At 22.3% G+C, this 21,839-nt stretch overlaps 8 protein-coding genes across 8 annotated transcripts; 3 read left to right on the top strand and 5 right to left on the bottom strand. All coding sequences in view use genetic code 6, as the record gives it.

The window, feature by feature from the left end:
• Positions 1-960: 960 nt before the first annotated feature.
• TTHERM_00243880 (transmembrane protein, putative) lies at positions 961-2,226 on the top strand (the record flags this gene model as incomplete). The annotated part of the gene is made up of 3 exons (XM_001023717.2): positions 961-1,339; positions 1,401-1,436; positions 1,499-2,226. 3 exons carry the CDS (start codon positions 961-963, stop codon positions 2,224-2,226), a joined length of 1,143 nt encoding a protein of 380 aa, XP_001023717.2.
• A 2,511-nt stretch (positions 2,227-4,737) lies between these two features.
• Positions 4,738-6,756, top strand: TTHERM_00243890 (hypothetical protein; the record flags this gene model as incomplete). The annotated part of the gene is made up of 1 exon (XM_001023718.3): positions 4,738-6,756. The coding sequence occupies one exon, from the start codon at positions 4,738-4,740 to the stop codon at positions 6,754-6,756; it is 2,019 nt and encodes a 672-aa protein (XP_001023718.2).
• A 1,139-nt stretch (positions 6,757-7,895) lies between these two features.
• On the top strand, positions 7,896-8,282 carry TTHERM_000243899 (hypothetical protein; the record flags this gene model as incomplete). The annotated part of the gene is made up of 2 exons (XM_012799919.1): positions 7,896-7,917; positions 7,987-8,282. 2 exons carry the CDS (start codon positions 7,896-7,898, stop codon positions 8,280-8,282), a joined length of 318 nt encoding a protein of 105 aa, XP_012655373.1.
• Positions 8,283-8,390: 108 nt separating this feature from the next.
• Positions 8,391-11,142, bottom strand: TTHERM_00243900 (ARID/bright DNA-binding domain protein; the record flags this gene model as incomplete). Its single annotated transcript, XM_001023719.3, has 2 exons — positions 8,391-9,899; positions 10,696-11,142. The coding sequence occupies 2 exons, from the start codon at positions 11,140-11,142 to the stop codon at positions 8,391-8,393; spliced, it is 1,956 nt and encodes a 651-aa protein (XP_001023719.2).
• Positions 11,143-12,639: 1,497 nt separating this feature from the next.
• On the bottom strand, positions 12,640-13,693 carry TTHERM_00243910 (transmembrane protein, putative; the record flags this gene model as incomplete). Its single annotated transcript, XM_001023720.2, has 2 exons — positions 12,640-12,935; positions 12,997-13,693. The coding sequence occupies 2 exons, from the start codon at positions 13,691-13,693 to the stop codon at positions 12,640-12,642; spliced, it is 993 nt and encodes a 330-aa protein (XP_001023720.2).
• Positions 13,694-13,754: 61 nt separating this feature from the next.
• TTHERM_00243920 (transmembrane protein) lies at positions 13,755-15,567 on the bottom strand (the record flags this gene model as incomplete). The annotated part of the gene is made up of 4 exons (XM_001023721.2): positions 13,755-13,824; positions 14,009-14,049; positions 14,267-15,454; positions 15,550-15,567. The coding sequence occupies 4 exons, from the start codon at positions 15,565-15,567 to the stop codon at positions 13,755-13,757; spliced, it is 1,317 nt and encodes a 438-aa protein (XP_001023721.2).
• Positions 15,568-18,697: 3,130 nt separating this feature from the next.
• On the bottom strand, positions 18,698-20,364 carry TTHERM_00243930 (hypothetical protein; the record flags this gene model as incomplete). Its single annotated transcript, XM_001023722.1, has 3 exons — positions 18,698-18,815; positions 19,022-19,667; positions 19,827-20,364. The coding sequence occupies 3 exons, from the start codon at positions 20,362-20,364 to the stop codon at positions 18,698-18,700; spliced, it is 1,302 nt and encodes a 433-aa protein (XP_001023722.1).
• Positions 20,365-20,971: 607 nt separating this feature from the next.
• TTHERM_00243940 (kinase domain protein) lies at positions 20,972-21,645 on the bottom strand (the record flags this gene model as incomplete). Its single annotated transcript, XM_001023723.1, has 2 exons — positions 20,972-21,005; positions 21,041-21,645. The coding sequence occupies 2 exons, from the start codon at positions 21,643-21,645 to the stop codon at positions 20,972-20,974; spliced, it is 639 nt and encodes a 212-aa protein (XP_001023723.1).
• Positions 21,646-21,839: the final 194 nt, after the last annotated feature.

Genomic DNA, 21,839 nt, shown 5'->3' on the forward strand with positions numbered 1-21,839 from the left:
GTTTAAAATACATAAGTAACTTTGTAAAAAATAAAAGAATCAATAGAATTAGACAGTCAATTATATGCTTATAAATTTATTAATGTTATTGAAATTGATAATAAAGATTTTATTTTAACAATATTACTAGGTATGGCCTCAGCTTTGCCTTAGATAATTCCAAAATTTATTTCTTTCTACAAAAATTGATAAGAAATTAATGTTAAATATTTTATCGTTGTAAATTTTTTTTAATTTTCAGTAAATCTATTAAAGATAAATATTTATTTTCTTTATTATTTCTAAATACTTTTATTTTGTAACAAAAAAGTTTTTTTAATCCATAAATATATCTTTTAAAAAATATGTTATTAGAAAAAATATGTTAAAATCATGTTTAAAACTAAGTATTTTTATTGATATTAAATCATGATTACAAACTTAATAACAATTAATATTAATCAATAAATAAATAATATTTGAAATAAATTTAAGATATTAATTTTAAGTAATTAATTAAGTTAATTAATTAGCAAATAATATATTAAAATGAACGATGAAAGAATTGAGAATAGTGCTAGTTTTATTTGCTAAACTAACAGAGGGTAGGATCGAAATATTTAAAATTACTTGTCTAGTGATTTTGAAAGTGTTGAGAACTTGAACAATAATTATGAATAGATTACTGCTGACAATGAATCAGTTATAAAAAGTCCTAGTCTATTTTTTTTAATGTTTATAATTCAATACATCATCTATTTCATCTATATTCTATTTGTACCAGCCTACATATTTACAGAAATGTTTATAGAATTAACACTAAACTTTTTTAAAGAGAGGATGTGGGCTATGCTGTCTCTTTGGTCTATAGCTTATTCAGTTATTAAATTTTTTTTTACTTCCTTTAAGAGTGAGGAGCTTTAAACTCTACTTTTTGATGAGATTTTTTTCATATTTACTACCTTCTTAGTTTTTAGTTACATGAGAGCAGTTGACATCTAAAATCAAAATGGGTTTATTGAGTAGCTTAAAAGAGCTACTAGTATCAAAGAAAATATTTACCAATTAGTTTATTTTCATATGCCATTTGATTCTCGTGCTGTTTAGTTAGATTATAACTAAGCAATAGAGTTCCAAAGAAAGCCTATCTTCCCTGCTGTTTCTACATTCTACACTCTATTGAGTGTCAAAAAGAATATTCTACCTCCTTAGAAACACATAACTATCATGATTGAAAATTTTAACAAGTACTTAATTCCAAACTTCAAACACTTTTATATACTACTCTTCATTTTAACTCTTAAGCTTGGATCTATTTTACTTTATATATATTTGAAGCAAGGCTTAAAATAATTGGATAGTATTTTCGATTTAGTAATGATATTTTTTGTGTATATTTATATTTCCTTCAACCTAAATAGAGTGCTTGGAAATAATGATTTAAGGAAAAAGACTATGTAAATGTATCGATTTATAGATTTGATAAATTATGAAAATATTAACTAAAATAATTATAAAGAAAAACTTGATATTACTTCACCTGTTAACTTTGAAACTTGGGAAGTAGCTAGAAAGTTTATTCTCAGCTATAAAAAGGAGTATTTAGAGGTTTTAGAGATGTCCTATTTTGCTTTTATATTTTATTACTTTTTTGTTATAATAATATGTCTCTCAGCATATTTTGATCTTTATTGGCTAATCCCAAAAGAATCTCACTTATTAAAACCTGCCTCAGTTATTATCAATACTTTTAATTTTATATTCTTAAATGTAATATTCATTCTAAGATTGAATGTCGGAACTGATTATAATTATTAGTTTGAGTAACTAAACTCTCATATTTCTTTCCTTTAAGTTATGATGTCTAACTTAAATGCTATGTATCCATAATTTTTTTTGTAGGACTAGATGTCTAAGAATAAAGAAGATAGATACAGCGCTTATTCTTTGATTGTGAAAAGGATAAAGTAGCTTAGTACTAATATAATAGAAACAAAATCTTTTTATTATAACAAAGTGTATAGCACTGAAGAAAAGCATGAGTTAAGAAGATAAATAATATAAAACATTAAAGTTACATTAAAAAAAACAAAAGAGTCTATTTTGTTGGATTAAGCAAAATATAGTTATAAATTTGCAAATATGATGGAAATCAATAAAAACGATTTCATTTTCACTCTTTTTATAGGTATCGCTTCAGCATTACCAAAAATACTGCCTATTTTAATTTTATTTTATTTAAAATGAGTAAACATACTCTAAAATAATTCTAAATTAAATACAAAAATTACTAATATATTAAATATCCCTAGTTAAAAAATTATAAGTTACCTAATAGACTCATTGAAAAATTATTTTTCTCTATTAAATCATTAAAATTTACTTTGTAATTTTTGTAGGTATTATTTATAATCTTTCAAAAATATTTAAAGAAAAAAATTTTATAAAATTTCTATTGAATTCAATAAAGATTATTCATATTTGTATTCTTTCAAACATTTAAAAAATATTATTAATTTGATATGTAAAAATTAATTTATAGTAGAATAAATGATATTTATTTTGTATAATATTTTGCAATTTTAGAAATAATTAATTTTAAAATTTGAAGAATTAAAATATTAATAATATCATTATTTAAGGCAAAATAATATAAAGATAAATTTTGTTTATTCCTAAAATTTGGGTAAGGATGAGGTTAATTTTTTAAAAATTGATTTTATCTTAAAAATTTTTATTATTTATCATTGAGATAAATTTACTCTTAAGTATTATCAAATATATAAGGCTATATTTATTTATTTTTTAATATAATATTATAAAATAAAATAATTTTATGAGCAATTGATTATGATTTAGGATTATTAAAATGTGAATACACAATAAATAAAAAACTTAAATAAGGTAAAAGAATAATTTTTTTGATAATTGATATGAAAATGGTAAATAATTTTTGATAAAATTAGGGAAGGATAGAGAGTATAAGATTGCAATCAGGATAGATACCACATAATATATTATAAAAATTTAATTTAAATTAATACATACAATATAAACTTTAAGTAAAATTAAACTAAAAGTAGATTTTAAAGCTAGAAATTATTAAAGGTAATCCTTTTTAATAATTTATCAAATAAATTATAATTTAAGAATTTATAAAATGCATAATAATACATTTTTTGTGTTTTGATAGTAGAAAAATAAATTGGCAAGCTAAAAGTATAAGAAACTAAGTTGAAGTATAAAATTAATTGATTTAATTAATGGGATAAAACGTATAAATAATGTAAAATTGATCATCATAGATATCATAGATTGAAATTTTTGATATTAATAGTATTTTTTATTCAAAAGCCTTTTTGCTCTAAATTTTTCTGAACAAAAATTTTATCATTTTTAACCTTATATTTAATTAAATTAATTTTGCGTGTCAAATTTAATTTTAAAATTAGATAAGAATTTTTTCATTACTTCTGTTTGTAAATGATAAATAATATAGTAAAATATTATAAGCTTAATTAATTTATTAGAAGATTTTTCCTTACATATTTTAGTAATATAATTTAAAAATAAATTTTATATTTGCTTAAAATATAAAATGCTTTTAAAAATAAAAAAATAAAAAAATAATTTTTAGTATTTAATTTTTTCTTTTTGAATAAGCATTAGAAAAAATATCAAAAATAATTACGCATATTTATTCTTTTAAGAAAAGTTACAGACACTGATAAAATAATAAGCAAACCCAAAAATTTCTGATCAGTGGATTTCTTTTAGATTCATAAAAAGAAAATTAGAATGATCTTTTTAAATTATTACTTTAATCATTTAAAAAATCTACAAGATAATATTTTTCTGCTAAGATTATACTAAAACAATTAATCTATAATAAAAATAAAGAGTACTCTATAGAAAATAATTTTAATTCAAATTTAATTAATAAACTTTTTAAAGTAATTAAAGAGTGTCTGTCTATTTTCTTTAATTTTGAATTTATAAAATTTTATCAAATAAATAAAGCTTTTTTTAAAAAAATAAGACTGTAATTTTTTGCACCCAACAAAAATAAATTTTAGAAATATTTAATGAACCTACTTACAGAAAATAAAGTAGATAACTACCTTATCTATTGAAATGGTTAGTAGATGTTTTTATTAATATTTAATTTTTCAATTAGACTATTTAATTAACAATTATTAAACCCTACCAGAAAAAATTGTAGCATATAAAATTAATGAAAAATAATATAATTTATTTTTATTATTCTGGTTAGCATTAATTAGGTTTTGGTATTTAATCTGGTCAAAGTATCATTTGATAGTTATTGAAACTATTTTCTAAGCTATAATTTAAAAAAATGTGTTTTGAAAATGGATGGATGGTTAGAAATATAAATTTATATATTTGTCTTTACGTATTAGAGTTTTTGAGAATTGATAAAATGATTAATAAAAGAAAAAAGAAAATAAAGGATTTGAAAGAGTTATTTGAATATTTAAACAAATGAAATGAAACCTTAGCAGGGCTAAAAGAATCAAAAGATATTAAATACGCAGGTTATTAGATCAAGATTTAGTTTTATAAATTATTAAATTAAGTAATAATTAATATTTTGATAAAAAATTAGATAATCTTTATAGAAGACACTTAGAAATCAATAATAATTTACTAATCGTAATAAAATATCCTTGATCAGATCATTAGAGCAAAAAAAAAAAGAAAAGTAATAGCAAGATTAATAAATTTTTTTAATAAGAAATGAATAGTAGCAATTTAGGCATGTAGGAATAGTAAAATACTGAAAATTAAGGTAATGATTTAATTTCGAATAATAACACATATTTTCAGTTTGACACAGCACAAGCAAATAACTAAAACTTTTTTATTGGTGACCATAATAACATTTTGAGTGGAAATAATTACTCTTAAGGTTTGCAATTCACAAACAATAACAACAACTTCAACACCAATAATAATTATTTGACCTCTAACAGTTTATATTTAGATAGATAAAATTCTAATTACACTCTCTATAACAATTTAAATAACAACGCTAATATTGATAGTAGCTACTACTATAATTTATTTGAAAACTAATAAGACAATTTATAAATCTTCTCTTATTAGCAGCAAGTTAACGCTGAAAATAGCAACGACGATTTCGAATCCCTTTTCAAAGTAGATATGGAAGATTAAGGCTAGAATTATCTAGAATAGCACTAAATGAAAATTAATTAAGGAAAACCAAGTATACCACCATTAACATATTTCCCTCCTAGCTAAAACATAGGACATACTCAAGAAAGACTAATAAACCTAGTTCTTATAAACGAAAAGACTGGTGTTAAGTATGCTTTTGATTAGATTTTAATACCTATAACTGACGATAAATAATATGATATCAACTAAATTATTGAAATGCAATTAGTTAGAACTTATATTGATGAAAATACTATCATTTCAATCAAGAAAAGTGATATAAATATTTACTTAGGTAGGTATCCCATCACTCATAGTAGACTTTAGCATATTGAGAATGGTTTAATTTAAATTCTCTTTAAAAATGATAACTTCAGTGAGGTGGGTAATAACTATTAGAATACCAGTAACAGTAGTAGCATCGAATAAGATGAAGAAAAAAGAATGGAAGAAAGAACTATTAGAGAAGCTCTTCAGCTTGTCAAGCTTTGGAGAGATACAAGATCTGAAGCTAATAAAAGAAAACCAAAAAGTCTTAAAATGATATCTCTAGAAGTCGTTGCCAACGAAGCAAAGTAGTGCAAGAAAAAAACACTAGACTACTACTTCTTGGAATTAAGAAAGGCTGAATAATATAACTTCGATTTTTCTGAGAGACTAAACGAAAAGATGGGCATGCTTCGTCAATTCAACTAGGATATGCAGAAAAAATATGGAGAAAAAAAACCCAGCAAAGAGCTCAATTTCTAACTCCCAGAAGAGTTTGTTCTTCCTCTTGACTATGAACTGATTGAAAAACTTGTCAAAAAAGCTGCTCCTTCTTCTAAAAGTATACGTAGCAACCTCTAAAATAACAGAGTTGGTGGCCGTTCAAATGCTGCATATTGTGATGATTAAGATGATGAAGAAGAAAACGAAGAAGAAAGAAGCAACGAAAACAAAAACAGTTTTGAACCTCTCCCTAAAACTAAATAAATCACTAAATAAAAGAGTGACAGTCCTAAGATGTATCAGCAAAGACTCGAGAAACCTGTAAAAAGAATAGATGAATACAAGTAAGTAGATTCAGAAGAAGAGGAAGAATCGAAATTTGATGGATCAAATTAATAAAAGCACTAACATTACTTCTCTAGTTCTGATTAAAATTATACTTCCCATCTGAATGTCCACCGCTTTAATCAACGTTAATCTTTTTCAAATCCCGAAGATATCTCAAATTAAATTCAAAGAATAGAAGGACGTAATAATAATTATATTAATCAGAGCAGAGATAGATAACAGATTGAAAAATCTGTGAATTAGTTTGAAAATGACATTTTTAACATTAAAAAAGAGAATTCAAGTACATCATAAATAACTATGAGTACCCTTTTTGGTTAGTAAGAAAATTAAATGAAAAACTAAACATTTGAATAAATTTTTGGTTAGAATATTGATAACTCAGCTCTACCAAAGATTGAAGATACAAAATTATACGATGAAAACCAATTTAATCTTCTTCCTTCCTTTAATCAAATTTAATCTATTGATATTTCTAATCCTAATTTCAAAGCTATGGAATAAACTGAATAGAATTGAAGGAAAAACCCAACTTAGGAAGAAACAAAAAATTTTAATTTTAATATTCAAAACAATTAACCAACCCACAACACAATAAATACAATACAAAATAATTAACTAATTTTAAAATATAAAATACTATATATCACAATCAATCAAGAATTCTTTAATTAGATATAAAATTCATTTTTTAATAGATAGTTTCTCTTAAAAATATCAATAATTCTTTTCTTCCAAGCACTAACTAATAAATTAAGTCGAACTTTAAATTCCTTACTTACTAACTAAATTATTAAATCATATTTCACATAATTGAAAATAAATAAAACTAAACCAAACCAAACAAAGCATCTAAACCTTTGTCTAGAAGCAAAAGTAAAAATATTATAAATCGTTGAGTTTATTAATTAATCAATTAATCAAAAAGGCATTTTCAAAGCAATATAGAAAAGGATTAAATAAATTGAATGTCTTTTATGAGGAAAAAAAATCTTTTTAGAACAGTTTTATGTCTAGGACATCATGAATGAAAAATAATAAAAAATGGCCTTAATCGTTTATCACTTATACTATATACACAATTATGTTTTCTAAGTTAATTTAAATAATCAATCTCACTTATATAACACTTAATTAATATTTTTCACATATTTTAATGTAGACACATACCCTTCATCTAGTTTAAAATAAAAATATCCATTTTTTTCTTTTCTTTTCTATTATTTTACTATTCTAAACAGCATATTTATCTTATTATTTGAGTTCTATCCATTTTCTAAATATGCTTCTATTACAAATGAATATAGACAAAATCTATTTCCACTCATTTTATATTATTTTATCAATTCTATTTTTTAAGCTAATTTTCATTATATTATATTTTTACGTAAATCCATCCATACTGGAGAAAGTTAATGAATTCTTTTCAAAAAAAAAGTAATAAATTTTCTTTTCTATATTAACAATTAAATCTAGGCAAATAAATTGCTTTATGAATTTAGTAATTATAAAATATTTATATTTTTGTTTTCTGTAAATCTCAAAGAAAATTTTAAAAATCATTTATATTAACCATCAAATACCATTTTTTATTATGAAATTATTATAAAAAAAGAAAAAATTTTAATGCTAAATTTATCAAAAAAGATTTGGCTGTCATGAAAGATATTCAATTTTAAGGTAAAAATTTTTAAATTCATTTAAAAAATCTGGTAATTTTTTCTTTTATTTTTCTTATAAATATTTAAGCAATAAAATTTTATTAGAATGACAAGAGAAAATATTGTCAGAACGAACTAAATGATTAATAAATATTGTATTTTTTTAAGTTAAAAATAAACTTTATAGTAGTTTTAAAAAAAATATTTTAATTTATAAGGTATGAAAGACATAAAATGCAGAATACTACTGTAGCTTTTTAAATAAATTTATCATTTTTATAGCAGTAAATATGGTTTTTGATAAAACAAATTTACAATAATAAGAAAGATTAAAGAAAAAATATATAATTTTTTAGAAAGAAAGGACAACAGAATATAGAATGATAGATAGTACATGAGCAGAAATTTTATGGAATTAATTTAAATTTTCTTTTTATTTTTATATTAGTAATGAAAATATGTGTGTGTTTGTGTGAATTGTTGTTATATTCATCATATGTTTGCCATGTTTATTGATTAAAACATATATTATCTTTCAGGATCACTTTCAGGTTCATAGTTCATTAGTTCACTCAAAATATTTGAAATATATTTTGTTACTGTTTCATCTGTTGAGGCTACAACAAATAAATCTCTTTCAAAAGGCTTCAAATATGCACGAGATAACGGGGCTAGAGAAATATTACTTAATGTTAAGGCTGCTAATTTAGTAATTTTTTCTGAATTTCTTTCTCCTTCCCCTTGCTAGTTGTGCTGTTGTTATTAAAGATGGCTTGGAAGTTAGCGATTTTATTTCATGACTCCAGAAGAGAGCAGACCAACCATTCTCATAATTAATTTAGGATGACGAGCCAATTGAACACGTGTTGCCATACGTAAATCGCTGAGGAAACAGAGAAACTCTAAAATGCCTTCTCTAATATCTCCCTAAGCTTAAAGCATGAGTCTAGTTACTTAGTCAATGTATTTTGGTAAAAAGTTTTCGATAATACTTTCGTTTTCTTAGATGGCAATCAAATTACGGATTATGTCAACACAAGCCTCAAGTTCATCACTTGTATCAGCATTAAGCAATTCAAAGAGCCTTTCACAGAATAACTTGTAATCGGGAATATTCATAAGTTATATTTGCTTTGAAATATTAGCCAAGATATCTAATATGTATTTTGTTATTTAAGAATCTGAATTAAGGATAAATAGCTAAATCATTATCTATAATAATCTTTCGTTTTTAGCCATGTAGACTTCATTCGATTTAGTAAATGAAAAATTTCTTAAAATTAAAAAGATTGTGCGGGTTTGTTCAAGCAAATAAACTTCTCCTGCCATTTCTTTAAGATTTTCAACATTATAGCGCTTTCTTTTGCGTAAGAAAACAATAGGAGAAACCTCCTTTTTCTTTTAAGAATTAAATAAGACTATATCACATATAGGGAAGTTATAATTGTCTAAGATACAAAGCTCTTTAAATGCCTCTTTTGTAGGAGGAGGTCCAGAATAGCTATAGTCTGAAGTACCTCCATATTCTTACAAAGTTCTTGGTTTAATTTCTTTAAGTTGCAAAATTTTATTAAGGGAAGGTACATTCTTGATAATCTCTTCTAGATATTGGACAATACCTTCAAGCAAGTGATTATAACTTTCAAGAGTAAACTGATGCATACTATTAACTGAGTAGAGGAGTAATTAATTTAGAGCAAAAGTTATTTCATCTTATATTCTACTTTCGAAGGCAAGTGAAATTCTCTTTATGTCTTAAACCATAGGGAACATTTTGTTCTTTCTGGTGAAGAATAGTTCTTGTCTTGTATTTATTTGATTCAACTAATATGCTTCACTTAATTACTTATATAAGGTGCTCTTATTTTATTCTTGTTTAGGAGGTTCCATTCTCATTACTGGATAAGGATTTGACTTCAATTAGTTTGGTCTTATAAATTACTGATTTAATATTTTGACATCTTCTTTGTTTGGTTGCTAAACAATCGATAAATTATTAGGCTTTTGATAAAATAAATAAATAAATAAATAAATAATTATTAAATTAAATAAATATGCTATAATATTTTTGATTTATTTTCATTTTTAAGTTTTAAATGTTTATGTATCAGTTTTATTATCATTAAATTCTGAATTTTATCTTAAAATTATGTTAAAAATGAACTGCGCTTTATGAAAAAAAGTAAAATTCTTAATATAAACGTGTTTATTCCTATCCTATTAAATATCTTTAAAAACAATAAATTCATTTTTATTTTGTAAATAAAGTTGAAAATCTTGTATTATTTGTATTGATAATCAAATAAGTGATATTTAATATTTTTATTTATTTAGAAATATAAAAATCTATTATTTTCAAAAGCAAGCTACTGCTGCTATTAAGATAAAGATTTTGGATGCATAACATATTTTTTTATTTGTTTCTTCAAAATATTGAGAGTATTTTTTATACTTGGTTTGGTTTGGAAAAGAGGAAAAATAAGTAAAAGAAACATTTATTAGCTTATTTAAGCGAATTATTTAGAATAAAAAAACCTCGTGAGAGATAATTTTAGAGTAATTAAAGGGCAATTATAATATTTAATAATATTTTATTTTCTTATAAAATACGAGATATTTTAATAAATTTCTATTAATCTATAAAATTATGCTTTATATAGCATGTTTATTGTTAATCTAATAAATTCACTCCTACTTATAAAACTAAAACAAACTCCCTTTTGAGAGCGATAGATGAGCAAAATATACTCGAATTAACTTTAAAAGATTTTTAATTATAATTGTCTTTAATGATTACCTAGTTTGGCTTTACTTTTTTCTCAATTTAGTCTTTTGCTTCTTCTGAATCAGATCCTGTCTCAGAAGAATCACCTTGCTTGCTATCTTGATTATCTTTTCTCTTACGTTTGCGTCCAGCTTGTAAAACAGGCATGGCTTCTTCATCTCCTTTATGGAAAAAGTACTTTTATTCATAACCTAGCAAGAAACGAGTATAGTGGTTTCTCAAAGTAAATGAGGCTGATGTACAAGTGGAGGGGAAGCCGAACTCGTTGACTATTTCCTTCCACATTTTGTTGTTAGAAACAGCTTGTGCACCTCCTCTCTTAATAACAGCCTTATATAATTTAAAGAAGTCCAATTCCCGTCCTCCAATTTGAGGAATTTTAATATTTGACATATTTTTGGATGACCAGTATTCCATTAACTGGACCTTAAAGGATTTACTTTCTTCAGACTCGTTCATTCTATTTAGTAATTAATTTACTTTAACGCAAATATCCTAATTTATTCACCTAAATGAAAGAATAAAGACAGATTTAAAAATTATTATATTAGAAGTCTTTATTTATTCAAACTAATTTCTTCTTTTTTCTTTTTATTATTAATTATCTAATTTCTTTCAATGAATTTACCGCTTAATATTAAAAAATTGTTAATAACCTTAGCTCGTTTCTATTAATTAATTAATTTGTTAATTAATTAACTATTCATTCATTTCTTCCCCACTTTCATATAAATTTATTAGCTACTTCGCTTTCCTTAAGATTGATTACCCACTCATATTTTACCCTATAAAAGCATAAGAAAAAAAGAGCTTTCTTTGCTCTTTTGAGAGTGAAACATATTATTTAGCTCATCATAAAATAATAAAAAGAAATTGCGCTTTTTTTATTAGGATTGCACATTTTAAATATCAATAGTATCCTTTATACATTATCCATACCTGCATAAAGATAAAATAGAGTCAGTTGAATTTTTTTTATTCTATTTAGAAGAAGCTTGCTTTATCAAGGTCACTAGAGGAAAAACTTGTTTTTTAAATAAATTTACTTTTTTTATTAGACACTTTTAATTATAGTAAGCCATTTCTATTTTAGAATTTGATCAATTATTAAAATTAAATCAAGTAACATAGTTACTGCGCATATAATTCAAATGCGCTTCTTAATTATTTGTCAGTTTTAATTAAATTTTCTCTCATTCTGATTGATTCGTTGATTAAATTAATTAATAAATTCTGTTAAAAACCATACTTTTAATTTCAATTTGATGATATCAAAAATCTAGAACAAGTTTAAAAATTATAATTTTGTTAATAATCTTTCTATTTTGGCCAAAATTTAAATTAAAATATTTCTTTTTTAGTATATTTTACACATTTTTATCAAAATTTTTTTTATATTTTATATGATTTTTTGTAAAAGATAAAAAAAATATATTTAAAAGTTTATTCATATTATAAACAAAGGTATGTATTCCCTTATTAATAGTTATTTAATTTATTTTTTCAATAATAAAAAAAGCAATTTATTTTTTTTTTTCAAATTCGTTTGAGAAATTTATTATTTGAATGAGTTACTAATATTCATAGAATATAAAAAAATAAATATTTTGTATTAATTTATATAAATATATATTTGTTTTTAGTACATATTTTGGCCATGATAAAATGTTTTTTAATTGAAAATTATCAATAATTAATATTTTAAAATAAATATAAAACTTATTATAAGTTAAATTCTTTTTATCTAAGTTTAAATATATTATTATGCACAATAATGAATAAAATAATGTTAAATTTTAATTTGGTATGGTAAATATTAAGAAAAAGATTTTTAATATTAATAAAAAGTTTTAGAAAAGTAATATTTTTTTAATTTAACTTTGTGTTTTTTAATTTAACAATTATTTTAATTAGAAATTAAAATCTCAATAGTACTTATTTTAAAAATAGCTTTATTCACTCATCAATACATATATTTTACTCATCATGTATTATGTTGGATTGTTTAGTGTTAGAAATCAAGGATTTAGGTGTGAAACAATATTTTTATACTTTACTTGGATCTTACTCATCTAAAATTTAATCAGATTTTAATCCAAAATCACTCATAATGTTAAACATTCCTTCATCTGTATTCCAGTTTTTTGCTTTTTTTAAACTAAGGAATTGTTTCTATCTAAAAGAACTTTAATTTTAAAGAACAAAAGGGCTATTTTAATTACATTTTTTTAATTTCTATTATTCTGTTATTACTTTTTTATAAATTAAAAGTGTTTTTAATAAATTAATATAAAATTGAATTTAAAAATTTACTTTATTATTAATACTCTGTTTGCTAACTATTTAATTAATTAGATCGTGATGTAATTAAGTTGATGTTTTAAGCCACTCTTAGTGATATAATTTTCACAATATTTTTTTAAATTAACTTCCATCTCTTGAATGTTTTTAAAGAAGTCTTTGAGTTAATTATTTGTTTTTAATAGTAAATTTTAGTAACAAATATTTTAAATAAGGCTCTAATTAATCGACTAGATAAATTGGAGCCTTACTTTGATTTGTAAACCAAAATTGTGTACCAGCAAATAAAATAAAATATATAATCAATTAATACTAGTAAAATCTCAATTGTTATCTTAGTTTAATAGGAATCCTAATTTATTGAATTTAAATATATTTTTGCTATTAATAATGAATAAGCTTATAATTCGCTTGATTGAATATTTTAAGATATAAAAGGATTTACTCTTTTAAGCAATATTAAATAAATTCCAATAACGATAAGGATTGAGTTTATTGTTATTTGATTATTTTAATTAAGAAAAGTGTTAATAAATATTAAAATAATTTTTAAGTAAATTCTAATAAATTCCCAGTAAAAATGCTTATTCTTTAGCTCCCCATAATAATACCCATAAAAATATTTAGTTTTGCATTAATCTAATCTTGTTTTCTTCTATACTATCTTAATCAAGAAAATAATTGGTAAAAGAGTCCAAAATAGTAACATCAATCCAGAATATGGAAATATAAACTTAAGAGTATTTGCATCGTCACAAAATACATTTAAATCATACGGATTTAATAATTGACTACCAATTTATTTGCATGTTAAGCTTTTTGAAAAATAGGATATTTAACCTATCTAAAAAAATATTATAAAGACATGAAAAAAAGTTGCTAAGTGATAACTTTTTACTATGAAGCATTTTTTAATCATCTTGAAGGCTACTAAAGTAAGCACAAATACTAATAAAATAGTTAAAAATTAAGTCAGGGAAAAAAAAATTATTTTTCCAAGTTATTTTATTGTATCTGCGTTTACCATGCAATCTATTCCCAAGCTTAAATACCTACTTGCTTACCCTAAAAATATACTCAAGATATTAATATTTAATTGCAATATTTAAGGTTAAGGTAACAAAAGAGAAGATAGCTGGCAATAATTTATAATTATTTTTATATAAAAACCAGAATAGTCATTGATTTAACTCTTTGAAATAGGTAAAAGCGTCATCCTTCGTAAATAATAGCAAGTTTGCGTGTATTTAAACTAGGATATAAAGACAAAAGTAGTGAATACAAAATAAGCTATCATTCCATTAATTTTAAGTATAAGGTAAATCCATTGAAAACTAAGAGAATAGCATTCTTAACATTCACCTTTGTTTGAAGTTTCACTATAACGAAGTCCTTTCCAAACTTCTCCTAAGTTATCACATTCTTAGCAAATAGGGCCAAAATAACCAATTTTGCATATGTTTATAGATGAAGGACTTTCAGCTTAACATGACATAATTTATGGATTGCATTCAATAATTTCATCCGTGGAATTATTCTATTTCCAATATCCATTTTTTAATTAGATTGTAGAACCTTAACATGCAGTTGCAGAGGTTGGACAATTTTTACATTCATTTTTTACTCCTGATTTTATATTTTATGATTGCTAAAATAATATGCTTGGATTGACAAGGGAATAAGTACCATATGAGCAAAATTTACATACGACAATCTAGTTAACTTATTATTCAATAATTTCACCAACTAAGCATTATCTAAAATAAATAGATAAAAGGATTGGCAACTCAACTTAAGAATTTTCATAAATGCTAGAATCTATTGAGAGGAATTATTTAGATTACAAAACTCCTTAAATTTGCAATTCAGTTAATTCAAATGAGAAGCTATTGCTATTATATTAATTGTAATTTAATATTCTTTCACCTAAAAGTTCAGTTTTATTAGAGTTTAAATTATTTATTGTAATTTAAATACTTTTGAGTTCATCCTGAATGTCTTTAGGATATCTATTTTGAAGTAAAGTCTAGAGATCAAATGAGAGACAACGGTTATAATTATCAGTTATTTAAAATGATAATTTAAGTGAACCACCACTTTAGAATTATCCTATATCAACTAAACTTTAATATTAGCTCTGGTATTCTTAGGGTATAATATTTAAATCGTCTAAAAATTTAAATGTATAATTATTTTCAGTAGTTGTTTGAGAGTTAGAATTTTATATAAAAATTTTTTAAAGGTAAGTAGCTGAGTTGTCTCCGTAAATAATTGCATTATTTTAATATACATTTTTTTCAAAAGGAAAGCTTAAAGGGATTGTTAAGCCACTTGAGTTTGTTGAAACGATTCTCAATCCACCTCCGATTAAGGCTTTGTTATTTATCACTTAAGTTTAGGAATCAAATAAAATCAAAGTAGATCCTATATTTTCAAAATAAAGAGCTCCTCCGCTACTCAAAGCAGTATTCTTTTAAAATATACATTTAGTAAACTAGATTTATTTTTATGTATTTTTAAATTAAATAGCTCCTCCATTTTATGCTAAATTATTTGAATATTTACTCTAATTTATGGATACATTTTGTGATTAACTTATAATGAAAATACCTTAGTTTGATTAGTATTTTATATTCTAAAATATCAGATTAGAATTTACAAAGGATAAAATCTATTTGTTAGGATTTATATTAGAGGTAATATTCAAATTTTTTAATTCAAAAACATCATCAAATAATATTGTCATCTTGTTGTTTTGAGTTAAATATCCAAAAGATTAAATCAATTAAACTGATGTATTATTTTCAAACTAAGAATTTTAAATAATCATTGTTTGACAACCAAAAAAGTTTAAGATAGAGAAACTTGAAACGCTATCAATTAATATTTATTATTATAAGGACCTTCTTAAAGTATTGTTTATAATATTCTAGTTATTACTGATACTTACATTTGTTATTGTTATATTACTTATTTAAGTAAATTAAAATAAAGAATTGATATTTCTATTATTTATAATTTTAGCTCCATTTATAAAAACTGTTTCAATCTGATTTAAATTAAAGAGAGTCACATTATCACAAAACTATAGCATTAAATCTGAAACTTCTAAATCATAAATATAAACTTGAGATATATTTTAAAAGTTAAAAAAATATGGTTAGCTATGAGCAATACTAAAATTTTTACAAGTAAGCATTGATATTTTAATAGATTGCAGTGTAATTTTTTGTATATTTTAAATGTTTATTTAAATATTGTTTAGACATTAATCAGTTATACTTATATTTTGCCAAGAGATAATTTGAGTCTTTTAATTTAAATTAACTAATGTTTGTTAATTGCCTTCCTAAAAAATGAAATTATAATTAAACAAAAAAAGCATCTCTTATTCATAATTTTAAAATACTTCATATGTTAAAGTAAGATTAGTGTTATCCTATTAAGGGTAAAATAGGAATTATGAGTTAGAGAACTGATTTTTTTAGATGTATTAATTGACATTTTAGAACTAATCATCTGTAACTTGCAAATAAATAATATTCATCCAATTTTTTTAATCTTAGGTTGAACTTCCGTATATTGTGTTCAATAAATTTTATTTGGGCTTAATATTTGAAATCTTTTAGTTTAATTAAGAGACATTATTATCGCTTATTATGATAGAGCATTGAGTTTAATCAGAATCTTAATACATCTATATGTTATAGTCATCTTCAAAAACTCCATTTTAATGTAATCCATAAAGTTTTAAATTATTATTCTATTAGTTAAAAATATAACCAAGCTATCTAGGATATTAATATTATTATTAAGAAATTATGCTGATAGTATAATTTTCAAGTAAATAGACTTCATATTTAGAAATAAAAAATAATACTACTATAGTATTGTTTATCACTGAATAATCAGTTATTTAATCATTCGATAAGTTTCTTTTGATTATTGTTAATAACTAAATTTAACTTGATATTGTATAAATACTTAACTAAAATGTGCAGAATGTTATTAAGTAGCTTTAGGTAACTTTAATTTTAACTCCTTAATCTTTAGCAACAGCTAGATATTATTCTAGCTTATTTGTAAAGTAATTCCAAACATAGACTTTTTTTTAGCCATGAAAAACAAAAATAAATCTTGAATTTGTTTCATCAATAGTAAAATCATTTAGAAAAAGAGAAGGATCTTCCTATACCAGCTCTATAAGATTAATTTCTTAAATTATTTCTTTATTGATAATATCTACAGCTTGCAATATACCACCATTAGTTGTAAAGTAAGCTGTTTGTATTTATTTTTAACTATTATCTAAATTAATAGATATTATTGATGTATTAAGCTGACTATTACTACTCTTAATGATATAATATTAATAGCTTAAATCACTCAAATTGAATTGTAGCACTTAACCATTGCTTAAACCTATAAAAATTATATTTTAATCTTAGTTACATTTATATTATGTGATAAGAACTGTAGCTTATAGCTAAACAGAACTAATTATCTCTCCAGTTTTGATATTGCAGTAAATTACTTTTTTATCATAAGTAAGATAAATGCTAAAATATAAAAATTTAAAAAATTATATATTTTTTAATATAATTTATTCAGTAATTAAATTATTAGTTTTTGAATATTAGTAATTTTATTAAAATATAACTGAGTCTTATAAAGCAATTATTAAAATATCCTAGTCTTAATTATACATAATATCTATGATTTTACTACCATCAATTATGGTTTAGAAATCAATTTAGTATTATGAATATCTAAAAATAACATTATCTGAATTAAAAAATAAAAATTCCAAATAGTTCTCATTTTAGTTACTAATTAGTATTGATGCAAATAAGTTACTTTGTTCATTTAGCTAGGCTTCATAAATATACCCTGATAAGCTATAATCTATTTAGTAAATTTTATTAGTACTATATACCAGAATATTATTAGTAATTTCATCATATGAAAAGCTTATTAATTTTTCATTTCTGTCATAAACTTCAGAAATTTTGAAAATATCTTGAATAGAAAATTCATTAAACAAATCATAAACGTAAATATTTCCATAAGTATCTAAGTAAGTAATTTGAGCAGAACTGTAGTCAAAATACATATTCAATACATCACCTTACATGTTACTTGTAAAGATACTGTTTAATTTTCCGATATTTTGAAAGGACTTTGCATCATAGATATAAATCTAAGCAAATGAACCATTATTTAAATATAATATTATATATTATAAAAAATCTATATATAAATAATTTCTTATAATAAATCCTGAAGGTGCCTAGATATAATTCTAGTATAAATCTAATGATTCCCTTTCAAGCAGATATATATCTAATTATTGTTATAATATTAATAAGTTTATTTGTTTAAACATAAAAAATTAATAAAATTACATTGCTAGGATTGAAATAAAATGTACATTTCTGCTATGAAAAAAGTGTCAAACTATGTATTGATCATATATTTTTAAATTAACACTCCATATTAAGTGTAAACTTAAATTTAATCACCATATAAAAATATCGTTTGTTGTTATTCATCAATAGCTATTTTATATTTATTATTAAAACCTGTTACTTGTATTTTTTAAATATTAAATTAATTCATTTGATTTGTCACTATCACAAACATATTTGTCGAGATACTACAAACAAAATAATTAGAAGTATTTTAGCATTGTATAAATTATAATTATGACTAATCATCTACAATTACTTGCGTAATTGTAAGTTCTAAGCTAAGAATGATAAAACTGCTTCCATAAATAATAAAATTATTTGAAGATGAATTAAAAATCCATCCATTAATCACACTCATACCTTTGTAGTAATATTTTTAAGTTTTATATCCATAAATAGCAAAAAGAAGCTAGTCCTAATTCCAACAAACAATTCCTGAACTTCCTGCAATGATACTAAAAGAATTAAAAGGTTTATAATTTGGATATTATGGATTTAACAACTCGATAAATTAATTAGTGAAAATATTAAATGATGATATTTAATAATTAGTTCTTATAAAATACATGCCCATCTAAGCACTTTAAATTATTTCTTGTATTTCATCATCTTTTTAGCTTGCTTATAAAAATTTACTGCTTATTTTTAACTCTTTGTATCTTTATGTTTATTATTTACCAGTATAAATCAAACCAGATGATGTTCCAATATAATTTATAAAATTCTCAGATGATCCAATAGTTTTACTTAAATAAGTTGATTCTTAATCAATATTAACATATTCAAAACCTACTACATAATTAATATTTCTATTAATATCAATTTATATTTCAAAAATGACACTAAAAAAGCTCAATTATTAATGAACTTAAAAGCTATAAAATACACTTCCATATTCATTCACTATTTTTCTTGGCAAATACACGCTGGGATAATAGATATCTTGTTAAGCTAATTAGTATTTATCTAAATATTTTGATACTAAAAAAACACCTGATTATCCTTATTAAATAAAAAAACCTGCTAAAAAGTAAACTGTATCATCATTGACTACTCTTAAAACTGAAACAACATTTTGAAGCTAACTAATTTTCAACATATAAGTAACTTAAAGAGTAAAATCACAAACATTAAAATTACTTTAACTATCAAAGAAGACAATTTCATCAATAGTATAATTATTTTACACTATATCTTAGTCAGAATTAAATACTTAAATAATATTAAAATACTAAATAGTATAAAGTGTAGTTATTGAACTTATTTTTTAAGTTTATTATATATCTAATCTTATTTAGTAAATTTCAATATTTTATTATTTCTGTACTACCACTTTTAAATCATTATTTAAAGCTATTTATATATTATTACTCGAAAACTAAGTCTAGCATTCTAAAAAAAGGCTTTTAAAATCAGTAGAAACAATTTAAATGCAGTCATTGTAACTTATTGCTAATTTATCATAATTCGATATTATTTATACTATATTTTTTAGATTCCATAATTGATTTAATATTATTTATTGTGAAGTATCAATCAAGAAAATATTTTCACTTACAATTGCTGCTATTTTATTATCATAAAAAGTCTGTAGCTAAATACAATTTTAATTAGGAAAGCTTAATTTCTAGATTAAATCTATGTTTATCCCTCTTGATGCTTCGTAAAATATTATATCACCATTCTAATGGCAAGTGATTAAAACAGATAGAGGATAAACCATAATAAGAGAATTTAATTTTGAAGAAGGAGTAGGAAAAGGATGATTGAAATTTTCAATAATACATGTTTCTAATATAGATTATGTGATACCTTTTGGTCTGACTATGTTAATTGAAGTAGAAGTAAAAAAAGCTAATTCAAAATTAGTTAGTGATTCAGGTTGTTATGTTTAATATTCTTTTTGCATTTTTTTAAGTTAATTACTTTAAAAATTTAAAAGAATAGTTTATTAAGGCTAACCAAGCTAACTATTTTAAAAGTTATATATTTTTAATTATATTTAATTATCAAGAATTATAATCTGATTGCTTATACCTGTGAAATTGCCAATATCAAAGTCAGTAACATTCGAGGTATCACTTATTATAGTGTTTGACTAATTAGAAATCTAGCTATAATCTATTAAATTAGTTTTAGTAAGAATAATTAAATGTATTTCATTTGAATTATTTTCTAATTAGATTATTTTTGTTTTTAGGATAGATTTTAGTTGTATAAGAGATGAGCATTTTTGCAAAAGCAAATCAATTTAAAGTATTTGATTGTCATAAACTGAATAATATATATTTTATTTTGATGTTTAAAGTATTTAAAGCCAGTTTCCTTAATTTTCAAAAGTAAAAATAACTAATTGCGTTAAATTTAGTTTATAATTTTCACTTGAAAAAACCATTTAACAAATTATTAAACTAGTTTGATTTCCTATTAATAAATAGTCGTTTAAAATATAACTTTATTTAGAGGATTAGCTTATTTGAATAGGATTAGAATTAAATTATTTATTATTAATTAAATCATAAATTATTTATAGCTGTGTACTCTAATTATCTATCCATAAGATTACTAAATACTAATTCAAAAACTAGGCAAATTAAATTTTTTGATTAACTGAAGTAGGAGTAATATTATCACAATCATTTCTTATTTCATTTATGATATCCCAAATTTTAATAGATAAATCATTTTTTATGGCAATAATTGAACCATTTACTTATTAAATTGTTAAATCATCTTACTCATATTTTAGATTTTTAACTAAACCTAGCATACTTTAGTCATAAATAGAAAGTTGGCTTGTTAATAAGGCAACATAATATTATTATTTATAAATAAAAAAATCGAGAGGAGTTTCATTAAAGTTTTGTTAAGTTGAATAAGTTGATGAACATTATACTAATTTTTTGCAAGTATTAGTTTAAATATCAGAATAAAAATGAGGATCACAAATAGAAAAACAATTCCCTGTAGTTTTATTATCTTAATTTTGATTTATCTGGAAATATAAACCAGGTGAGCAACCTTGATAAATGCAATCGCCATTATGGAGTTAATAAGGCTCTAAACACTAATCGCATTGAATTTATTGATTATTTTCTACTTATCTACATTTTTAGCATCCAGTCATACATTCTTATGAAGCTACTTATATTGTAAAACTTATTAAAAGATAAAATTAAATGGTTTTCATTTTAAGATACAGTTAAATTGATAATAGGCAAAAAAATATTTATTTTTATTAATTATAAGCTCAACGTAAAGTTCTACAAATAAATTAAAAGCTAACTATTAAATTAAAGTTAATTTTTTAAATTCCTTTTATTATTTATTTACCTAAAATATTAATTAATTCATTTTCATATTTATAAAAAATCATTTTTTTGT

The sequence above is a fragment of the Tetrahymena thermophila genome (genome assembly GCF_000189635.1).
Source record: "Tetrahymena thermophila SB210 genomic scaffold scf_8254406, whole genome shotgun sequence".
Lineage (NCBI taxonomy): Eukaryota > Ciliophora > Oligohymenophorea > Hymenostomatida > Tetrahymenidae > Tetrahymena > Tetrahymena thermophila.